We start from the raw sequence: 19,292 nt of genomic DNA on the forward strand, positions 1-19,292 counted from the left end.
ATGTTCTGCTTGATATTACAAACTCTGGAATGTACTTGTGTGTCCTTACTAGAAAATTTATCCACAAAAATGTCAAAACGTCCCGAGATCATAATGAAAGATTCCAGACTCCCAAATTGTCCTATTGGTGTGTAACATTATGACCACAGGAGTAATGGTGTGTTTACCCCCCTTTGCTGCCTAAACAACCTCTATTCTGACAAACAATGGTTTCCATTAGATCCCCCAAATATATGCTGTGGTCTCTGGCAGCAGGTGTTAGCATCAGGTCTTTGAAATCGTGAGGTGGGATCAGATTTTGTTGTGTTGAACACCTGATATACACCTAACTGGAGGAAGATTTGGTAAATTTGGAGATTAAGACAGCACTTCATTGAGCTCCTTGGACTATTCTTGAATCTTATTTGGTTTGTGACTGGGAGAAACAGTCAAAAGATTTACATGGTATAAAATTATGTAATTTTTACGCTACTGGTTCTGACAGGATCCCTTTCTTCACTGACATCCCACGTACCAGCCTTTGGTTTATGAATCAAACTGGTTGACAGTGGAAACTGTCTGAATTATACTTCTGACTCCTGCCTTCCCAGTTCATTGTTTCATCACTGTGTCCGAAAGTCAAAGTAGCTCCTCTTCATCTTCACTACCAGAAAAATGTTAAGATTTAAAAGCAAAATTTGGATGGCACAACAGCCAAATAAATACCTTTTACAAATCTGAAAATTTTCATGAGCAAGCTTTCGCTTTATTTAATACAAACTCCAAACAAAATATTTATTTCCTGAGCTTCATTATAAAAAGTTGATTCCGTTTACTAGTAGAAAAGTTTCAACTATGACGGGAAAATGGTCCACACTTTTAGATTTGAGATTCAGTTACTCTAAATTTCAAAAACATCACCTCCGTCATAAATCATCTGAGATCTACAATACCCCAGGTTTATATTTCGGTGCGAAACCGAAGTGTCGGATCTTTCATCTTGCTCTTGTAGTCCTCGTCGAACGCTTCGTTCTGAGCGACAGTGAAGTGGGTCTTCCAGTCACCAACTTTTCCTGGAAAAGCCACAGACCCATCATTCATGTCTTCCTCCCAAACGGTAGCTGTCACTTTCATTTTTTGCGTCATAATTTACCTTTTCTCAAGAAGGGAGAAATTTTGAAATCCAAGAAGTTGAGTTTGGAACAGTTGGTCATCTCATTGTTCTTCATATTATCAAAGTGCACCAGTTCAACGATGGTCTTTTTGTCTTCAGCTGACGGGGATAACCCGAGGAAGGAGCAAAGTTTGTCTATTTCCCTCTCAGTGTCCTGGAAACACAAGATCAAATGTCGACTTTGTGGTAAAAACAGTCAGAGGAGCAGCCAGAACGTAAAGGTTCAACCAAATAAATTACCTCAGCTATATCTTCATAGAACATATAATGAAGTTTGGGATAGGTCTTCGTCTTTTTCCACCAGTTTCCCACATGGTCATACCACGACCCATACAACACTGAGGCCACAGGAAAACACAGAAAAGTAAGAAGCCTGTACCAAAAAGAAAAAGCACCAAACACAAACATTTTATGACAATCTGTACTCACTCTGTCCATCCAGGAACCTCTGGAAGTAGCTGCTCCATTCTCCAGGCTCCGGTTGCACCATGTTCATGCGATCAAAGTGGTAAAATGACACCATGTTGTCCTTCGCGTTGCGGGCCACATACACCATCTACCAAAGGAAGAATGAACAAAATGAACAACAACCATTATGGATCCAAAATGGATCATTCCTAAAACAGTTCTGACTCACAAAGTCCCTCTAGTGGTCAAGTTAAAACCACACTTGTTTTAACTGAGAGATTGATGTTAGAAAACCATCAATCTCAGCTCTTCTCAAAATTACAACTTTAAAGATTCATTACTATATTACATTTTACTCTTGATTTATTGTAAAAACAATAAATCAATTATGTATAGCAAAGCCAGACTTTCAGCTGCTTCCATTCACTGTTGCTATTTTTTATTTTATTTTATTTTATTTAGCAACCACTGTGTGCCTTGAGATTTGGCTTTCCACTTAATCAACATTCATCTCAACTTCCTCCTCCTCACTGGACAAATTGTCTTATAAAACGTCATCATATCTGCTCACAGTGGAGCATCAGAGCTTTAAAAAAAAAGAATTTCAGTGTGCAATAACATTAATTCAATGTAATGTATGTCAATCTCAAAGGTATAGTCAGTGGGATTAGTAAAGGAATGTTTTAACTGAATTCAAGTTATTGTTTTTTTCTTTTACATACTCCTGTCATCTTTATCTGAAGGAAACACTACCTTTACTTTGAAAACGTATCCAAACCAAACTCGGGCAACTTTACCCGACAGTTCTGATCCCAAAACGACTGAGGCACCAACTGAACCGGGAGGTGAGTCTTAATGAGCCGAGGGGAGGTGGGCAGCCTGTCTGCCAGCTCTGCTCCTGCAGACGGACAGACAGAGGCATCGAACCACTAGGGTGATTTCAAGTGAACGAGTATTCAACAGAAAAGTAAAGTTTGAGCATTAACCTGGAGCTACAGTAGAGACCGCTATCTCCAAAAAAGGAACTCTTTCAAAGATGGGGATGGACGTCTGACGCTCTGGAGATAGGTGTCCAAAATACAGCAGGTCAAGGATGTAGGAGACCCACGTAGTTCCTATACAGAGCAGGAGAGTGGGGAACACTTTATTTGAAGGGGTGTGCATAAGACTGACATAACACCTGTCATAAACATAAAGGAGTCTTTATGAATGTTTATGACAGTTGTCATGAAGTAAATAATGACTCTTTTAATGCAAAGTTGCTCTAAAAGTTGCATTAAACGTCCATTAAAAATGCCAACTTTGCATGATTTTGTAAATTATGACAATTTAATGCAAAGTTGGCATTTTTAATGGACTTTCAATGCAACTTTTAGAGCAACTTTGCATTAAAAGTGTCATTATTTACTTCATGACAACTGTCATAAGCATTCATAAAGACTCCTTCATGTTCATGACAGGTGTTATGTCATGTTTGTGACAGTGTCATGTCAGTCTTATTCACTCCCCTTCAAATAAAGTGTTACCGGAGAGGGGAACAGTTCCTGGCATCTATGCTCTACAAACTGTAAGACCTGTTTGCACATGTTGGTAGACTGACCTGCTTTTGGGTATGTCGCAATGAGTATGTCGTCTGGTCTGGCCTGAAAGTTTTTAACCTTCTCCCAGTTGTCGGTGACGCAGTGAGTCATCGCGACTCCGTGGAAATCGTACAGTTGTGGTCGAGAACTCATCTGCAAAATGACAAATCAGGCCTTGACGCAGGAAGACTCACAAGACACGTTCAAGACGTTTAAGCCAAAACCAGCATTTCTCGATTAAATGTTGTTGTTTTTAACAGTCAAATTAATTCAAACATAAATGACTTCGTTTAGCACTGCTGGGAAATAAATGGTTTACCTTTCTTGTGGCGTTCCCCAGCTGGTTTGTGCTCCCTCTGTCTCTGTCAGCTACTCTTTGTCAGTTTTTATAGTTAATATTTAACACTCCACACTTTACTCTTACAATGTGACAAAGATAAAAAGAGCAGAAGTTTCAAAATTCAGGAGGTCAGGATTCACCGTAGCTCTTGACTGAGCTGCAGCTATATAAACGTCACAGGTTTTTCGCTTGATATTAAATATTCTGGGATTTATTTTCGTTTTCTATGCTTGCTTCTTTTATCACAAAAGCGGTCACAATGCCCTGCGATCAAAATGTGACCCTCTAGTCGCCCCGATAATTGATAATTGGTGTGTGACAGAGGAAAACAGGTGCTGTTTAAATGCAGAATGTCTCAATTAGGGGTAGCATTTCCTGCCTGATGGTGTGCTGATCATCTTTTATTGTCAAAACGGACTGATGAGACATGGTCTCCTTCAGGCCCCTGAAGGTATGCAGTGGTATCTGGTATGTATGTATGATGTTTCATATATCAGTGAGCTTTGTTTCTTTACACACTGCTCTTGGTAGAAATTAGAGATGGGGTGAGTGCAAGGCAGCAAAGGTGGTGCAGTACCTCTCTGAAAATGTTTTTTTGTAGTCACCGTGCTAAACGGTGCCTCCAAGCAAATGTTGATATCTCAGGAACCATAAAAGGTGTGGATTTCATTCTCCCACTGTTTTTATCAGAAGGAATAGGGAAACCTTTCTGTCCTTTTCACATTTTAGGGTTCACACGAGTTTGTTTTTTGTTTACATTTCATGGAATCTATTACTATAACCCAGCATGCTAGTGGTAGCCTATTTGCTATCATTAGTATTTTAACTAGTTTTAGCATTTTAGCTTTTTTTTTAACTTTCATCTGGGTTTTTCACACTGCATGGACTATTTCTTACCATTCTGCAAATCTGCAGCAGTCAGCTTCAAACGCTTTTGGCATTTTCACCAAAGGCATTAGGCACTGATCATTCAGCATTCACACTTGAATTTTCTAGTTATTACCTTTTTTTTGTTGTTGTTTTTACAAATGTGATGAGTTTGCTGTGCTCCCAATAAATTTGTTTGTATGATAATTAAAAGTCATTTATCACAAACACTATAACAGTTGTCATTATTTTTGATGCATTCCTTCTGCTCCACACAGTTAAAAGTTAAATTCCCCGTAAGTGATCCCAGGTTCCTGCCGGTATAATTTTCCAACAGGTTAAATAACATCCACAATGACAAGGTTAATGAGAGGCAGAATCGTAGTGCTTTGAAGCATTTTTTTTTTTTTTACTTCACGTTGCATAACGATGACGCTCCTGAAAAAGCTCTCTCTCATTTGTTTCGTCACCTTCCGTGCTGACTGTAATTTATCCCCTTGTTTTTTGAGAAAAAATAGAAAGAAACACATTGAAACTCCTGTTGGTGAGCGCTTCATAACCACGCTTGTTCTCACAACTGTACCTTCCACATATGTATAACATAAGTGTGAACAGGGAAGTGTTTCATTTACAGATTTTAACTTGTCAAAAAATTGCTTTTAAGTAACAAAGACAAAGGTTATTCAGACTGGATTTTTTTTTAATGTTTGCATAATCTGTGGCAAAAATCAGGCATATCTTGATTAGTAGTGTATGGAAAGAGGTAAATATTTCTATGCCACAACGGTTTTAATAAACAAAGCAAACAATGATTGCTGCTTCTCAAGCTTTCTGTGTCTTACTGTAAAGTTAAAAGTAAGACACAGTAGATCCAGTAGATCCCTCGGAAACAACGAACAGTCCAGACCTGTTTACCGGAAATGAATGTTAACGGATGACCGGTGATGTAGAATACCTTTACCGGGTTTTAATTTTCCTCCAGGAAGTCAAAAATGTCTTGGGGAATTTCCATCTTATTGAAAATGAATCTATATATTCATTTCCTGAATTGCATAAGCAAACTCTTGTTTTCTTTCCCAGAAAACAAACTTCTACCTGGTTGTTTGAAAATTACAAATGCAGTAGCTGCTATATAAGAGTTTTTACTAAAAGAACGACGATTTGAACTCCAATAACATTTAAACCCGGTGACCCTTAACGTAATCATGATAAATCTTTGCCCATCATAAATCACTGACATGCAGAGTCATGGTTGTTTTAGAGCCATGTTGTTTTTTATCTGTAGCTGTAATGATTTTGATGTTTTAGGATCTGACGGCCTAAATTTGCCAACAAGTCAACGGTGGCTATATGGAAAGCTGTCCAAAGTGTCTAATTTTAAAACCTAATACCTTTTGAATTGGTTAGTTGTTCATTAGTTTGCCTCATTAGCAGCTTCTCAACAGAGGTTTGCAGTAAAGAAAAGTTCAAAAACTATGTAAAAACTGAAACTGTCAGGGATCAGGGTTGTGTGTGTACCAGACTTATTTGATACACACACAAAACTGTAATACATTTACAGTAAAACTGTAATAAAATTACAGTAAAACTAATAAATTTACACTAAGACTGTAATCATTTTTAGTAAGACTAATAGAATTACAGGAAACTGTAAAAGAAAATACAGTAAATTTACTAAAACTTTTTCTTTTAACATTACAGTAATAGCTGGCCACCCTGCTGCAGGTAAGTTACTGTAAACTCTACAGTGACTTTTTTAACAGTGTATTCAAAGCTCATCTGCCCGTCTACTTACCTGCATCAACGCAGTTTTTAAAAAATCTCCACCGGCTCCCAATTCAACAAAAAATATTCCTGGCCAGAGTCGCCACCTGGCCAGGCGACTCTGGCCAGGTGGCCTCAATAACCTCACCCCCTCATATCTCACTGACTCCCTTCACTGTCACTCTCACCACCTTCGTTCTGCTGACCCCCATCAGAACCTAACACCGTACCCAGCGAGATCAAACTTTCTCCGCCCAACGCCTCTGCAACTCTCTTCCCTAAGAAACATCAAGAACTCGGACTCTACACCAGAATGTTAACCTTGGCCTATATGCCTCTTTTTAATTCTCAGCCACTTGTTTTATGTCGTTTGTATTTCCTTGTATAGCTTCCTTGAGTGCCCCTCAAAAAATCGCTGTATAAGTTTGATGTATTACTATCATCAATTGCTTCTTTTACCTGGAGTAGAAAGTCGTCCATCTGCCTGACAAAGAAAGGAAACGGTCTGTAATTTACATTGCATAATGTGTGTGAAGGGGGAACTGTGTATTTGATATAGATGCAGGAATAAGGTTGAGTCTTGAGGGCTTAAGAACTAGTAAGCTGAACCTTCGGTGCATTGGAGCCTCTTTACAGCTCCAGATCCACAGGACAGACGCCCGATTCATATAAATCTAATGGCATGTGCGACACTCATTCTGTCGTCAGCGTCTCCAGACAATACGAAGCACAATGCAATCCACCACAAATATTGCCCATTAAGTTTCCCAGGCACTCCCACCGCATGCCCCTGCGGGTCCCATAACCTGACACATGCTCTGCCTGCACAGCTGCTCGGGATAGACTCGTCAGCGATGCGTTGTGATGGCTGAAGCGTCCTGCCGTTTGGTGGTTTTCAGTGCAACCTTTTAGAGTGATTGGTTGATTTCAGCAGCTGCCTCATTTCTGCAAATGTGCTGCAGTGTTCAGATGCAGGATGGTCCTCGACTGCCAACTCCTACTTGTGGTTTGGAGCCGTAGGAGCGGGAAAGGCACAATGTTTCTTTTCCCTGTAAGTTTGAGATAAACACTACTTGTTGTATCTATTTACTCCCCGTCTTTTTGGCCGTCTTTGAAAATGTTTAAAATCCAATCAAAAGTCACAAATGTAGTAGATAGGATTTCATTGATTTTTTTTTGTTGCTTCTGTTAAAGTCAAATCGACTTTTTTGAGCTTTATATCATGTTGTAATGTAATTTCCTCATCAAAAACAAACCTGGAGTGTTGATTTGATTCTTTCATGCATGTTTGAGGAATCCTTTAATCTCCCGTGGAAACCATTCAGTTGTGCAAAACACCAGGGTGCACCTAGCCCCGCCTTTAAGAATCCCTCCCCACCTAAACACCTCCATTCAGCTCCTTTAGACTAGCCAGCTGCAATTAGCAACCACCCGGCAAAACTGTGCATCTGCTGAGCTCATTATGATGCAATGCTAGTAAAATAATGTTGCTGAAGCGTTAATGGAGGAACAATTTTGTGATGTTTTCCTGAAGGCGGAATCTCTAAAAGAGCAGAACATGTTAAAGAGACAGAGGTCCAATTCCAAGGTGTTAAACTATGAGGTCAAATTTAATTTAAGTCATGTTAAATCTATGTAGCATTTTTATACCAATTGAAGGTAACTTGATTTTGCTATAAATTGGCACAATGTGCCTGGAAAGTACATAACACTGCCCTGGTAAAAACAAAATTCTATGCATTTTTTTTTCTAATAGTTAACAGACATGCCTGGACAAATCAACAGATGATCAGAAACAGTTTAAAGTTTGTTTTGGTTTTTTTTGTCAAATGCAAAACAATGTGCGAACACATTGAAATGACTCATCTCTGCTAAAGATAACAGAGTTCTGCCCATGTTTCTCTTCTCTTCCATCACAAAGTCCCTCATTTTATCTAGAACTGGTTGGAGTACATAAAATCACCCAGATAAAAAAAAAAAAAGAAAACCTTTTTATTCAAAAAGTTAAATGTTTAGACTGCAGCTGGACTAAACACTAAACACTAAACAGTAATTTGAATTATTTTTTTAAAAGGCTTCACCTCCTATCCAGACTTAACCTTTAGGGGCATAACAAATACTTTAAGAGGGTATTATAATAAACCTCTTTTATTTTGAAAAGGTTAATCAGATACAGGATCTTGTTTGTTCATCGGCATCACTGGTAAAATGTACTTGACGGTGATGGAAATACAGGAACACCTCAAAAATTACAAACTGTCGAAAAGTTGACCTTTTCCAGCACAATGGTCATAGTTTGCAGCTATAAGAAGGGTAAACCCTCAAAAGGTCAATACTAAAGTATTTATCAAGTGGAATTGCTTTGTATGGTCTCAGTAAGATGGTGGGTCCTAATTTCTGAACTCTTCAAAACTTAATTAAAAGATAGTTAAATGTTGAACGGGGAGATTTCAGACCAGGATAAGGAACGGATTAAGATTGGATTGAAAGATTTTCAGGCTAACACTGAGAAAATGTTTTATTTGATCCAACAAGAAACACAACAATCTCCCCGTCGGAGCTTAACTTTAACGGACAACAGGGTTCGCAGTGTTTAATTTGTTTGGCTCTACATGTTTGGGTGTTTATCACACCCCCTGCGTTAATGAACGGCTCCAGCATCGCTTTGTCGCAGAGACACATCAATGTTCCTCCCCTTATTAGCCCCATAACTCAGCTTTTCCCTGCGAGCTGACCTTACCTTTAAAAAGGCCCGCTGTGGAACATCCAACACGGTCGATGTGGCCCGAGGGCTGCTGGGGGAACACAAGACCGCTTTCAGCTCCGACGACATTGCTCAACACTGTGATCAAATTACGTTTACGTGATTGGAGAGTGAGGAGTCCACTGGAGGAGGATGTTCACCTTTGCATCCTTATAACCTCGGTTGGTCCTGTCGGGTTTGACGGGTTAAAACTTTGATCACTTTCCCATCAAAGACTGGATGGATATACTATACAATTTATAAAATCAAAGCATTGACGAAAAGCAGATACATGTTGTTTTTATAATGAAGTAAGCTACGTCCAAATTGAGGGGTCTTTTATAAGTAAGTTATTTAGAAATGTGGGATTGAAAATGAAAGAAAACATAATATTTTATAAAGACAAAAAAAATAATAAAATAAAATAAAATCACGCAGATTTAGATACGTTCAGACACAGTCAATAAATTAGATTATTGAAAAGTCAATTGATTTCAGACACATTATCTCCAAATGGAACTATGCATTATGTAGATTAAATACACAGATTGAAAGCTTTACTTTAAATGAAAACGTGACATTTAAAATTAGAATCTTACATCAGACAATTTTATATATATATATATTTAACACAAAAATGTCAATGATAAAAAGTATGTTTAACAGTTGTTTAACTGTTATCAGTTTAAAAAATAACATTTAACTTTTAATCTGTCAAGGGAACCTCGTCACAATGCATATTCAAATTTACTGAATCTGTCACAAAGTGGCAGGTAATTCTGAAGTGGATGGGAAATTATGCACAGTTTTCATCGTCATTTAGAAAGAAAAAACTGAAAAGTGTGGTGTGCATTTGTATTCAGGACACTTTAGGAACATTCCATTTTTTCTTTTTCATATCATTCACTCAATGATAAATACCAGTAGTTCATGTCACAACTACAAAAAAATCATGAATGAAAGGCGCAAAAGGATGTATAAACTTATAATATATGCCTTGTTAATAAATAAATAATGTCACTGATTGGCATTTTTGACAATTTCTCATAGCAAGACATGTGAGACTCGCTCACACCAAATAGAAAGTCTCTCGACCTCAGTTTTTGAGCATTGACAGATTCTCAACTCGGTTTTTGTCCAATCTTTATCCCGTTTTTCCAAGTCTAACTCCAACCTCTTAACAGGATTTCTTCTACATTTCTACATTTATCTTCCACAGTAACTGAACAGTAATCTGTGAGATGTTGAAAGCCTGGCGTGTTGTTTTAGACCCCGACTCTCCTCCACGACCTTATCCCTGACTTGTCTGATGTGTTTTCATAATGCCGTTTGCTCAATAATATTCCCCAACAACCCTTCATCGAACAGCTCTACTTACCAATTTGGTGATTTGTGGTTGCAATTTAAATAGGGTTGTCGAAATTAAGAGCACTGAATACACTTTGGTCAAGCAGTGAAATATTGTTGGAGAAACTTTCAAATGAAGGTGTTTCAAGGCGCATGTATGTATTTATAATCGTGAGGCATGAGAAGGGATGCATCACCATTACTGTGCTTTGTAGCAGGGTGGTGCGACATGTTCAGCATGTCTCCACATCCAGTCAGCAGGTGCAAAACAGATGCTTAGTGTTAACGTCCGACGACCGGTGCAGGACGTGTCACAGGACAGCAACACCCTCGGCAGGTGGAAACGAGGTGAAAACAAGGAAGCTGACAGCCGTGATTTGCATCCAACGGCTTCTCAAAGGGCCGTAACAAGGCCGAAGAAACCCAAGACGCCTTCTTAGTGTGACGATTCGCTAAATCTCAATGAAATGAGGGGACCGGAACGGAAAGCTGATAAAACCCCGAGCGTGGTTGAAACTTTTTAAAATCATTGGAGAGGTCTGTGGAAAGCCCGAGGAAGTTGAACAGTTTTCCTAATGAGGGAAGCAACTTTACTGTCTAAAATTTAGATTTATTTAAAGGAGCAAAAATCGAGAAGTTTGTGACGTTTCGTCTGAGCATCAAAAGCATAGACTCTCATTTGGGGAGTAGGACTCGTTTTAAATCAGCCTTACTTGTGAATCAACACTGTTCCCATCAGTACAAAGTGGGATGTGAGTCATGAGTTAAGCTACCCTGCACCGTCACTTTGTCAGAAATAAAAGCAACACCTACTGTCGACTGTGGGTCAGTGTGTTACTGCTGGTGCCACCAGGAAGCTCATGAACAGAACAAAAACCGGTGAAACCCGGTTCGACTCGTTGTTGGTGTGAACTCTGGCGCCCCTACCTCTCCGGCACCCGGCAAAGACTCTCGGATCAAACAGAAATAGATCCTCTTAAAACTTTCTCGAAATACTTTGAGACATTTTTGGCTATTGGGTCAGAAAACAGCGCAGAACTTACATATCAAAAGTATCTATTTAGAAGAACCACCATGAGTGGACTGTCTGACATAACCCAAAAGGCTCAACCCAAGTCATGCAGTTTAAAAGACAGTCATCCCTGACATGTAAACTTTTGAATTCAGAAAAAGTTACCAAAAAAAATTTAAATTATCGCCAAGTTTACTGGCATTTAGCAAACAGAAATGATTTTGGTAATTCTAACTACAAGAATTAGTTGGTCTGATTTTTTAAAAATCAGACCAAGAAAAGTTTGGTCTGATTTAACTTCAGACAGTGATAAAAAAATTTTTTGTGTCTCTTTATTCAGCAAATATCTATTTAAAAATGTAGGGTCACTGTGAAAATGTGTGTGAAATGTAGTTTCTCCACACACAGCTTCTTGATTTTGTTGACAGCGTGGAAGCTGTGTTTTGTTCTCAAATCTAAGATTAGATTTCAGTGATTTTAGTATGAACCAGCTCACGGTTTGACGTTTGTGACCCCAAATTAACTGATTTCTTTGTTGTTGTTTGTGGTAGTGGCACAGCAGCAGCAGTGGGGCTGAGTTTTTCAGTATTTTCCCAACCGTCTGATATTTTCTGGCCAGATTCCTGCGACCTCCGAGCACACGAGGAAAAGCCTCGTCTTGGCAGAGTCGTTTGTGAGAAAATCGTAAAATCCCAAACGTGCTCTGCATGATTTGCACGTTCAATAAGCGAACGTTCCGAGTCCGCCGAGATGAGCCGTAAAGCATCACACATAAACGTAACGTCAGCTCGGGTGATGAAAGTCCCCCTTCACAGCCTCAATAAAGAGATTTTTGCAAAGCATAACTGAAGTCTGATGAATAATCAAGATAAATAAATAAAACCTCAGTGCCGTTCTCAAGCAGCTTTGTTTAAAAGCAGCAGGTGGACGTGCCAGACTGAACCAGGTGATAGTCTGTGCCCAAATCATTCACTCGGTTGTTTTATGGCTGCTTTTTGTAATCCAATGTAGCACACACAATGAGATTTTAGAGATTATAGTATGACAATTGTGGAGCTTTAAAAAAAATGTATGCAGTGAATCATCCTTGTGTACTGTCCACATTTTCCCTGTTGCTCTCTGCTACGCTACAGCTTCTTCCTTACGGGCATAGCCTACCGGGAATGCTCAAGCTAGATAGCATAGACACTGACGACGGCGGAAAAAAGGGACATCCCATAATAATAAATTGTTTCTCAGCTTTAGAACATTGAGCAGCGTGCATACGAGTGTAATTGACAGCACTAGGACCCTCCTCCTGGCTCTGATTGGTTGCCAGGAGCATGGATTTCTGAAGATGGCAATAGTAAGAAGAGCAGGGGGACCTCGATTTTTTTCACAGATGATTTGTTGCATAGCATACAGTCACGACATAGAAAACATTTTTTAAAAGTTGCATACTGTAGCTTTAAAGAGAAAAAAAACTTTATGCTTCCCAACACACTCTAAAAAGTGGTTTTAGGCTGTATTTGAGCTGTAGTTCATGTTATGGACTTATTTACATTTCTCTTAATTCTTTAGGTTTTGTGATGACAACTTACTGCTTTGTGTTGAATTAACTTAAAAGTTAATTGTTTTTTGGTTTGTTTTTACTTAAAGGAACTTTTTACATAAGGAGGCCTCTTAGTCCTCAACGCAGCAGTTGTAGGTACGATTCCTGGCCTGATGGCGTTTGCTTCATCTTTTCCCTCTCTCTCAAAGAAAGGCTGCCAGGGCCAAAAAAAAAAAGATCCTCTTTTAGTTTACTTCTTTATTTGAAGTAAACTAAATGATTTGAGTAAGACTGAGTTAAATTTGTCAAGTTAAACTAACTTAATAAATTAATTTGAATAAACATAATTGAATTACTTAATTGAAGCAATTCAATTAAGTTCGTTCAACTGTTTTCGTTTTTCAGCGTGGTGGATATGCGCTGGAGAGTCGGTCACTGCCAGCTTCTCGGACTTGGACATCGATGAAGACGAGTGAAGGTGAGGCGAAGACGGAAGTTTAGCTTTGGTGACTTTGAGGAGGAAAAGTAGACGTATAAAAGCAAAACAAAAAAAAAAAACCCCTGCTGGACAACCTAAAGTCCACATCACCTCAGGTGGCTAATCTGGCTTCATGAGGCTCACTTTGAGGTGAATCAGAGGTGTTGTCAGTGTCGCATGCAAGCTGCAATTAAGGTAAGGAAAGTGCGGGCGCTGCAGCCTCTGAAGCGGACTGTTGATTGGTGGCACACGGAAGCATTAGGCTACCTGCGACGTGTCGCCAAGCAGCACACTCCTGATGACTGGGCCAAACGTTCACACCCGTCCCCAGCGGTGTTAGTTAAGGGGTCAGTCTGCGAGGATATGTGTGGGGATCCTATTTGCTGCTCGTTGTTCTCACAAAGCGAGAGGGTAATGCTGCGTTCAGCCTGTCTCGGAAATCGGAGCTGGCACCTGGGAATGGCGCCGCGCCTGAGTTGAGCGAGTTGTAGTTGGGGAAACTGTGGGATTCACTGGTTGCTTTGCTGCTGCCTGCCAGGCAAGGGTAGGAAGGAGCCAATGTGAATTCGTCTCCGTCTTATGGAGTTCAGACACTAAAGAAACAAAATCGCAAATAAAGCTGCAGAATGTAACTTTTATAAAAATGTGTTTTTTCCATATTTGTTCAAACTGTCACCATGTAAGGACAGTAAAACATGAGGCAGATAATCTGTGAAAAAAAAAATCGATTGTACAACTTCCGGTCAAAAACAACCAATCAGAGCCAAGAAGAGGATCTTAGTGCTGTCAATCAACCTCCTGTATGCCGCTCAATATTCTAATGGTGGAAAAACAGCTTACCGTTCTTTATCCGTCATCTGCTATGCTGTTGAGTTTGGTGAATATGTATTTACATGTTTTGAAAAAATTGCAATTTGTAACTCTTCAAAGTGGAGACAGTCCTTGTCACTGTGATGAATGTGAAAATTGTTGGAAATTTCTATTATATTAGTGGCTGAATATAGGTCTGGCATAGCTTTTCAATGTACGGAAAATACTTTTTTTTTAAGAAGTGGAATGAGGAATGAGAAACTCAAATAATATGTTGCATGAACTGTAGTTTGTAGGGCAGTAGGTTGAAAAACGTTGGGATGTGTATTTAGTCCTCAATCAGTCGTAATCTATGTTGACCGCAACCCAAAACTGGCTCTACTCCACATCTGCTTATGAATTCACATGGTCTATAAATGCACACATGCATATTTCATTTCTATCCATTAGCCTACTAAAATAATGTTTCCTTTTTTTTCCATTTGCTTTTTAATGGTTGTGTTGCCATTAAAAGTTCCTATATTACGCAAATGATAAGCTATTTAGGCTGCACAAAATGTCATTCACCTTATCTACTCGTATTGTGTGAAAATATGAATATTTAAGGCTGTACTGTTTTTGGCCTTTGACTTCTGTCATTATACACGTTTTAATGCCTCATCCAGTGAAAGCAGTGGGAGCAGAAACTTAATTTAAACACTACTTTACCTAGAAATGTACCGCTTGACCTCTCAGTAACATGTTTTTATTCCCCGCGGTCTTCTTTCTGTATTTAGCGGGGAGGTTTGTGTACGATTCCAAGATCTTTAATAAAACTTATACTCTGCATATTGTGTATTGTGTTTTTATTCTGAGACTCACTGGTGATGGAGCACGGCGTTACACCACAGTCTCACAAGGTGGTCTCCCCAAGAAACGTGCATTTCCATTTTGCTACTAATGCATCAGCAGAACCGCGACATGAAAGGGAGCAACTAATGCTGCCATTGTGGGTAAGGCAATGCATCGCTCCTCCCCTGGCATGAGAAATGTGCACTGGATGTGATGACTGAAGTCACTCCTCGGGGATGTGGGTTGGGGAGTGGGAGGCTGGTAATAAGTTTGTTTTCTCGTTAATCATGCCTGACTGCAGCGTGCAGCTCCAGCTGGCTTTACGGCCCGAGAAGCTAAGAGCACCGGCTTAAGAAATGCATTCTGTTCTTCCTGGCTGTGATCTGCTAATTCATACAGTCATCCAGTGACTCACGGGGCAGCAGAGCCAAGTGGGTCTCTGAATCCTGCAATGACGACATCTTCCAAGAATTACCTGCGAGTGTTGTGGGGTTGTTCTGGAATTTTATCGGCCTGCGAGAAAGACCATTGTACGTAGAGGGAGTTTGTTCTGTAGTGAAGATGTAAAGTGTAGTGACAAGAAAATGTGAGATTTCCACAATCCTACATCACATAGAGCAGGTGCCTAAAAAAATGCATTGCTTCTTTCCAAATTCTGATTTAGAATGAAATTGTCTGTACAATCCAAATTAAACATATGTTTTAAAACAGTCAGAGCAACAGATGAAGAGCTGGTCATTTTTATGTGGTTGTCTAACAGTTTCAGTTATGTGGGATTGCCTCATTACTCAGTTATAGAGCATGCTGCACCATAGTACAGAACACAGACCGCAACGCAGGTGTCCCTTGTTTGAATCCCGACCACTGGCCATTTTATTTGCTACATGTCTTCTCCTCCTCTCTCTCTAGCCTTGTTCCTGTTAATAAAACCGTTTCTTTAAAAAAATAAAAAAAAAAAAGAAAAAGAAGACTCTGGCAGTGTGTAAAGCACATTTTTAGAAGACTTTAGACTGCCATCTAGTGGTTCAATCTGTTCTGCTGCCTACCCTAATCCTTGTTGTTGTTAAATGAGGTCACGGTATGATGTTTTAAAAACTAAACCAAACCAATGTCATTTCTTTTTTTAAAAATGTGCTTCATTCATAGAAAACAAGTTCTTAACATACTTGATCTGAGTTTATTCAAATCTCCAAGCGGAAAGGGGTTGCTTTAAAAACTAACGGAGACTTAAACATGTGTCCCAACCGACTGGAAATAAATAAATAAATATTTATTTATTTATTTATAAATAAATAAATAAATATTTATAAATATTAAATATTTATATTTATTTATTTATTTGTTTGTTTTTATTTTATAAATAAATAAAAACATGTGCTTAAATACATGTTCAGGACCAGGTTTGGAAATGAGGCTGCATGAGACCATGAACAATCATTCACTTTCTTAAAGAACATTATTATATTATTAATAAAAGTCTTAAAAGTGTGTTTGTATTAGGCCCCCATCACTCTGATGTCCCAAAATAAGATTTAGCACACTTGTCCGTGAGTATCACAGAAAACGGAGTCCACATGTGTTTCTTTTATATGGATTCAGTTGTAACTGCAGTTGTAATTCAGTTGTAAACAGATGATCCGGATATTTGCATAAAGGAAACACAACCTTTTCATCTCTCTAACAAACAACTGATCTGATTAATCTTTTTCTTTCATGTTTGCTATTTCGATAATGCAAATACAAGTCAGGTTGTATCGAAATGGCAAACGATAACGCGAATATCATTTGCTATATTTGCATTATCTTTCTTTTCGATAACGCAAATATAGCAAACGATTTTTGCTATAGTTGCGCCATCAAATATAGCAAATATATATATATATATATATATATATATATATATATATATATATATATTATATTTTTGCCAGAATTTTTTCTTTTTGCCAGATGCCACAAAAATGCGTGCAAGAAAATTTATTTAGAGATGGAAAAAAATGTCCTCAGATTAAGAATTATACATGCATTTCATTAGCATTTTATATATCTCCCTTGTAGACAAGCTTCTCACATTAGTTTGCCAAATTTTCTCCCACTCCACCTGACCCGACTTTCGTAAATGACTCAGGTTTGTCGCCGCTGGGACACTTTTATTTTATTTTATTTTATTTTATTTTATTTTTAAGTGCTATTCAAAATGATTTATGGGAATGAGATGGTAAAGATTTATGCTAATTTATTGTAAGTAAAAAAAAGAGCAGAATATGTTTTTTTTTTTCCTTATGTAAACTTGAACTAAACGTGTTGCCATGGTCACCGCAACATCTCCTTCTTTATCCTTCCGCAAGTGTGCGAGACACAGCAGGAGGACCCGGCTTCACGTGTTACCCGCTGCCCGCTCTCATTATTAACTCCCACCGACTCCACACACACACACACACACACACACACACACACACACACACACACACAGCTGCCTCAACACACACAAAAACTGGACGACAGGTGACGTTCAGGGGCCTCGGCACATGTGTTGATGCTGGGTGGAACTGGAGCCACGTGAACGCCGTGGGAAGCACGGCACTGCACAGCGGAGATGAGTGAAACTGGGCAGTTATACAACTGTACCTACTGTGTGATGTTGGTAGCAGAGAAGAAGCACTGAGGAGATGAATACTCGATGAAACGATCTGGGGTGGCGAGGGCTCAAGTATCAAACCTGATACACGTTTTACACAGAAGAGCTCACAAGCAGACAGAAACACATATTTTTAAGTTTTACAGTCACTATTGATCCCAATTTAACGTGTTTCTTTTTTGTACCGCTGAAATATCTGGAAGAATCTCTTTTTATACCTATGTGTGTTAACCAACACCATACAGAGTCATTGACCCTTAGCTGAGAGCTAAGGGTCAATGACTTGTGGGTTTTCTGAGGGTATAGAATTACTCTATAGGTTTTCCAGCTATGTCTAAGGGAATGCCCTGAAGCTGGTGAAGAAGTCAAAAGTCTGAAAGACAATACGTAGGTACAGAAAATACAGAGAGTCTCCTACGAACATCACGGCTACCTCTGACGGCAGAAAACTAACAACATGAAAGTGTGTCGTACCGTATCCGTAACGTCATCATCCGACAATCATGACATTGTGAGATGATTAGGCCGATTAATTTTGTTAAATTATGCAGAAGAAAAGAACAACCTGCCATCGCTCAGTCTCCAAAAAAACTTCAAAAATGCAGACACGCTGAGTTCCTTTGAATCGATGCTAAAACCCCATTTGGTTAGGGTTGCCTTTAATTAATAACTGCAACACTGACTAATAAAGAACTCAACAGAGTTCCATCAACCCAACCATAAAATCTTAGAAGAAATTTGACATCAACTATACTCCTATAACTTGACATCCAACCCACAGATTTCCTTAAGAAACTTCTTCCCATCATTGCATCCGATCTGATTCAAATAGTAAACTCATCTCTCTTGTCAGGTGTTTTCCCTTGGGTTTTAAACAGCAGTCATCACCACTAATAAAAAATTAACATTCTAAACAAGCTGCAATTGAAGTACAGTACTTGACTGGGTCAAGTCTTATTCAACAGAACACGTTTTACATGTCAAAATGTAACTTTAAATCACATGTGGGATACCTCAAGGTTCAACCCTGGGGACCCTTTTGTTTGAAATTTACATGCACTTCCCAGCTCAGATTATAACAAGTAATATGATTAGCTACCATAACAACAAAGATGATGCACAGCTCTATATTACGATGTCACCAGGGGACTACATGAACCCATCCAAGAACCGAACGGATACATAGAACAAATCAACATGTGGGATGTGCCATAATGTTCTCAAAAGGGAAGCGATAATTTTTCAACCTAAAGAGGAATGATCAAGAGTCAGCATGCTGCTAGACACAAATAGAAACAAGTGATCAGGCCTGAAATCTACTTCAGTGGTGGATTCAGACTTGAACCTGCAGAGTCACATAAAGACAGATACAAATTCAGCCTCCTATCACCTGAAGACACAGTAAAGCCCAACACCAGCGTGTTACTTCTAGGCGAGAGAAACTGAAGCTTCTTCCACTCAGGTGGAACTGTTTACATTACTGAATTGCTGGAAAAAAAAAAAAAAAAGACTGACTAACATGAGATTCAAGCACACTGGACGGAATGAGCTTCTTTTTCTCTTTCTCCCTTTCCCCGTCCTTTGAGAACAACATAGATGATCAGAAAGGTGAGACTTTCCCACACTTCTTACAAGTCTTGGAGCTGTAACTATTTTAACAAGTAGCTGAATGTTAATTTATTTACCCACGGCTGACACAAAAACATTGGATAAAATCTTCTTTAAATATTTTAGCTGAAACGTGTCCAAGTTTCAGCCAGTTTCAACTTGTGCAAGTTTCAGCCATATAT

General features: G+C 39.0%; 1 protein-coding gene across 1 annotated transcript; it reads right to left on the reverse strand.

The window, feature by feature from the left end:
• Positions 1-719: 719 nt before the first annotated feature.
• Positions 720-3,347, reverse strand: LOC103134840 (cytosolic sulfotransferase 3-like). The gene is made up of 7 exons (XM_016669057.1): positions 3,162-3,347; positions 2,548-2,676; positions 2,359-2,459; positions 1,583-1,709; positions 1,394-1,491; positions 1,133-1,307; positions 720-1,052 (listed from the first exon to the last, which is right to left on the reverse strand). The coding sequence occupies exons 1-7, from the start codon at positions 3,292-3,294 to the stop codon at positions 940-942; spliced, it is 876 nt and encodes a 291-aa protein (XP_016524543.1). The 5' UTR covers positions 3,295-3,347; the 3' UTR covers positions 720-939.
• Positions 3,348-19,292: the final 15,945 nt, after the last annotated feature.

This window comes from Poecilia formosa, unplaced genomic scaffold (assembly GCF_000485575.1).
Source record: "Poecilia formosa unplaced genomic scaffold, Poecilia_formosa-5.1.2 Scaffold19, whole genome shotgun sequence".
Taxonomy (NCBI): Eukaryota; Metazoa; Chordata; class Actinopteri; order Cyprinodontiformes; family Poeciliidae; genus Poecilia; species Poecilia formosa.

Coding starts and splice junctions, on each gene's coding strand:
- LOC103134840 (XM_016669057.1), bottom strand. CDS start 3,294: ATGAGTTCTCGACCACAACTGTACGATTTCCACGGAGTCGCGATGACT. Junction 2,677..3,161: donor TGCGACATACCCAAAAGCAG/GTCAGTCTACCA, acceptor TGCTCTGTATAG/GAACTACGTGGGTCTCCTAC. Junction 1,053..1,132: donor TTCTCCCTTCTTGAGAAAAG/GTAAATTATGAC, acceptor TGGCTTTTCCAG/GAAAAGTTGGTGACTGGAAG.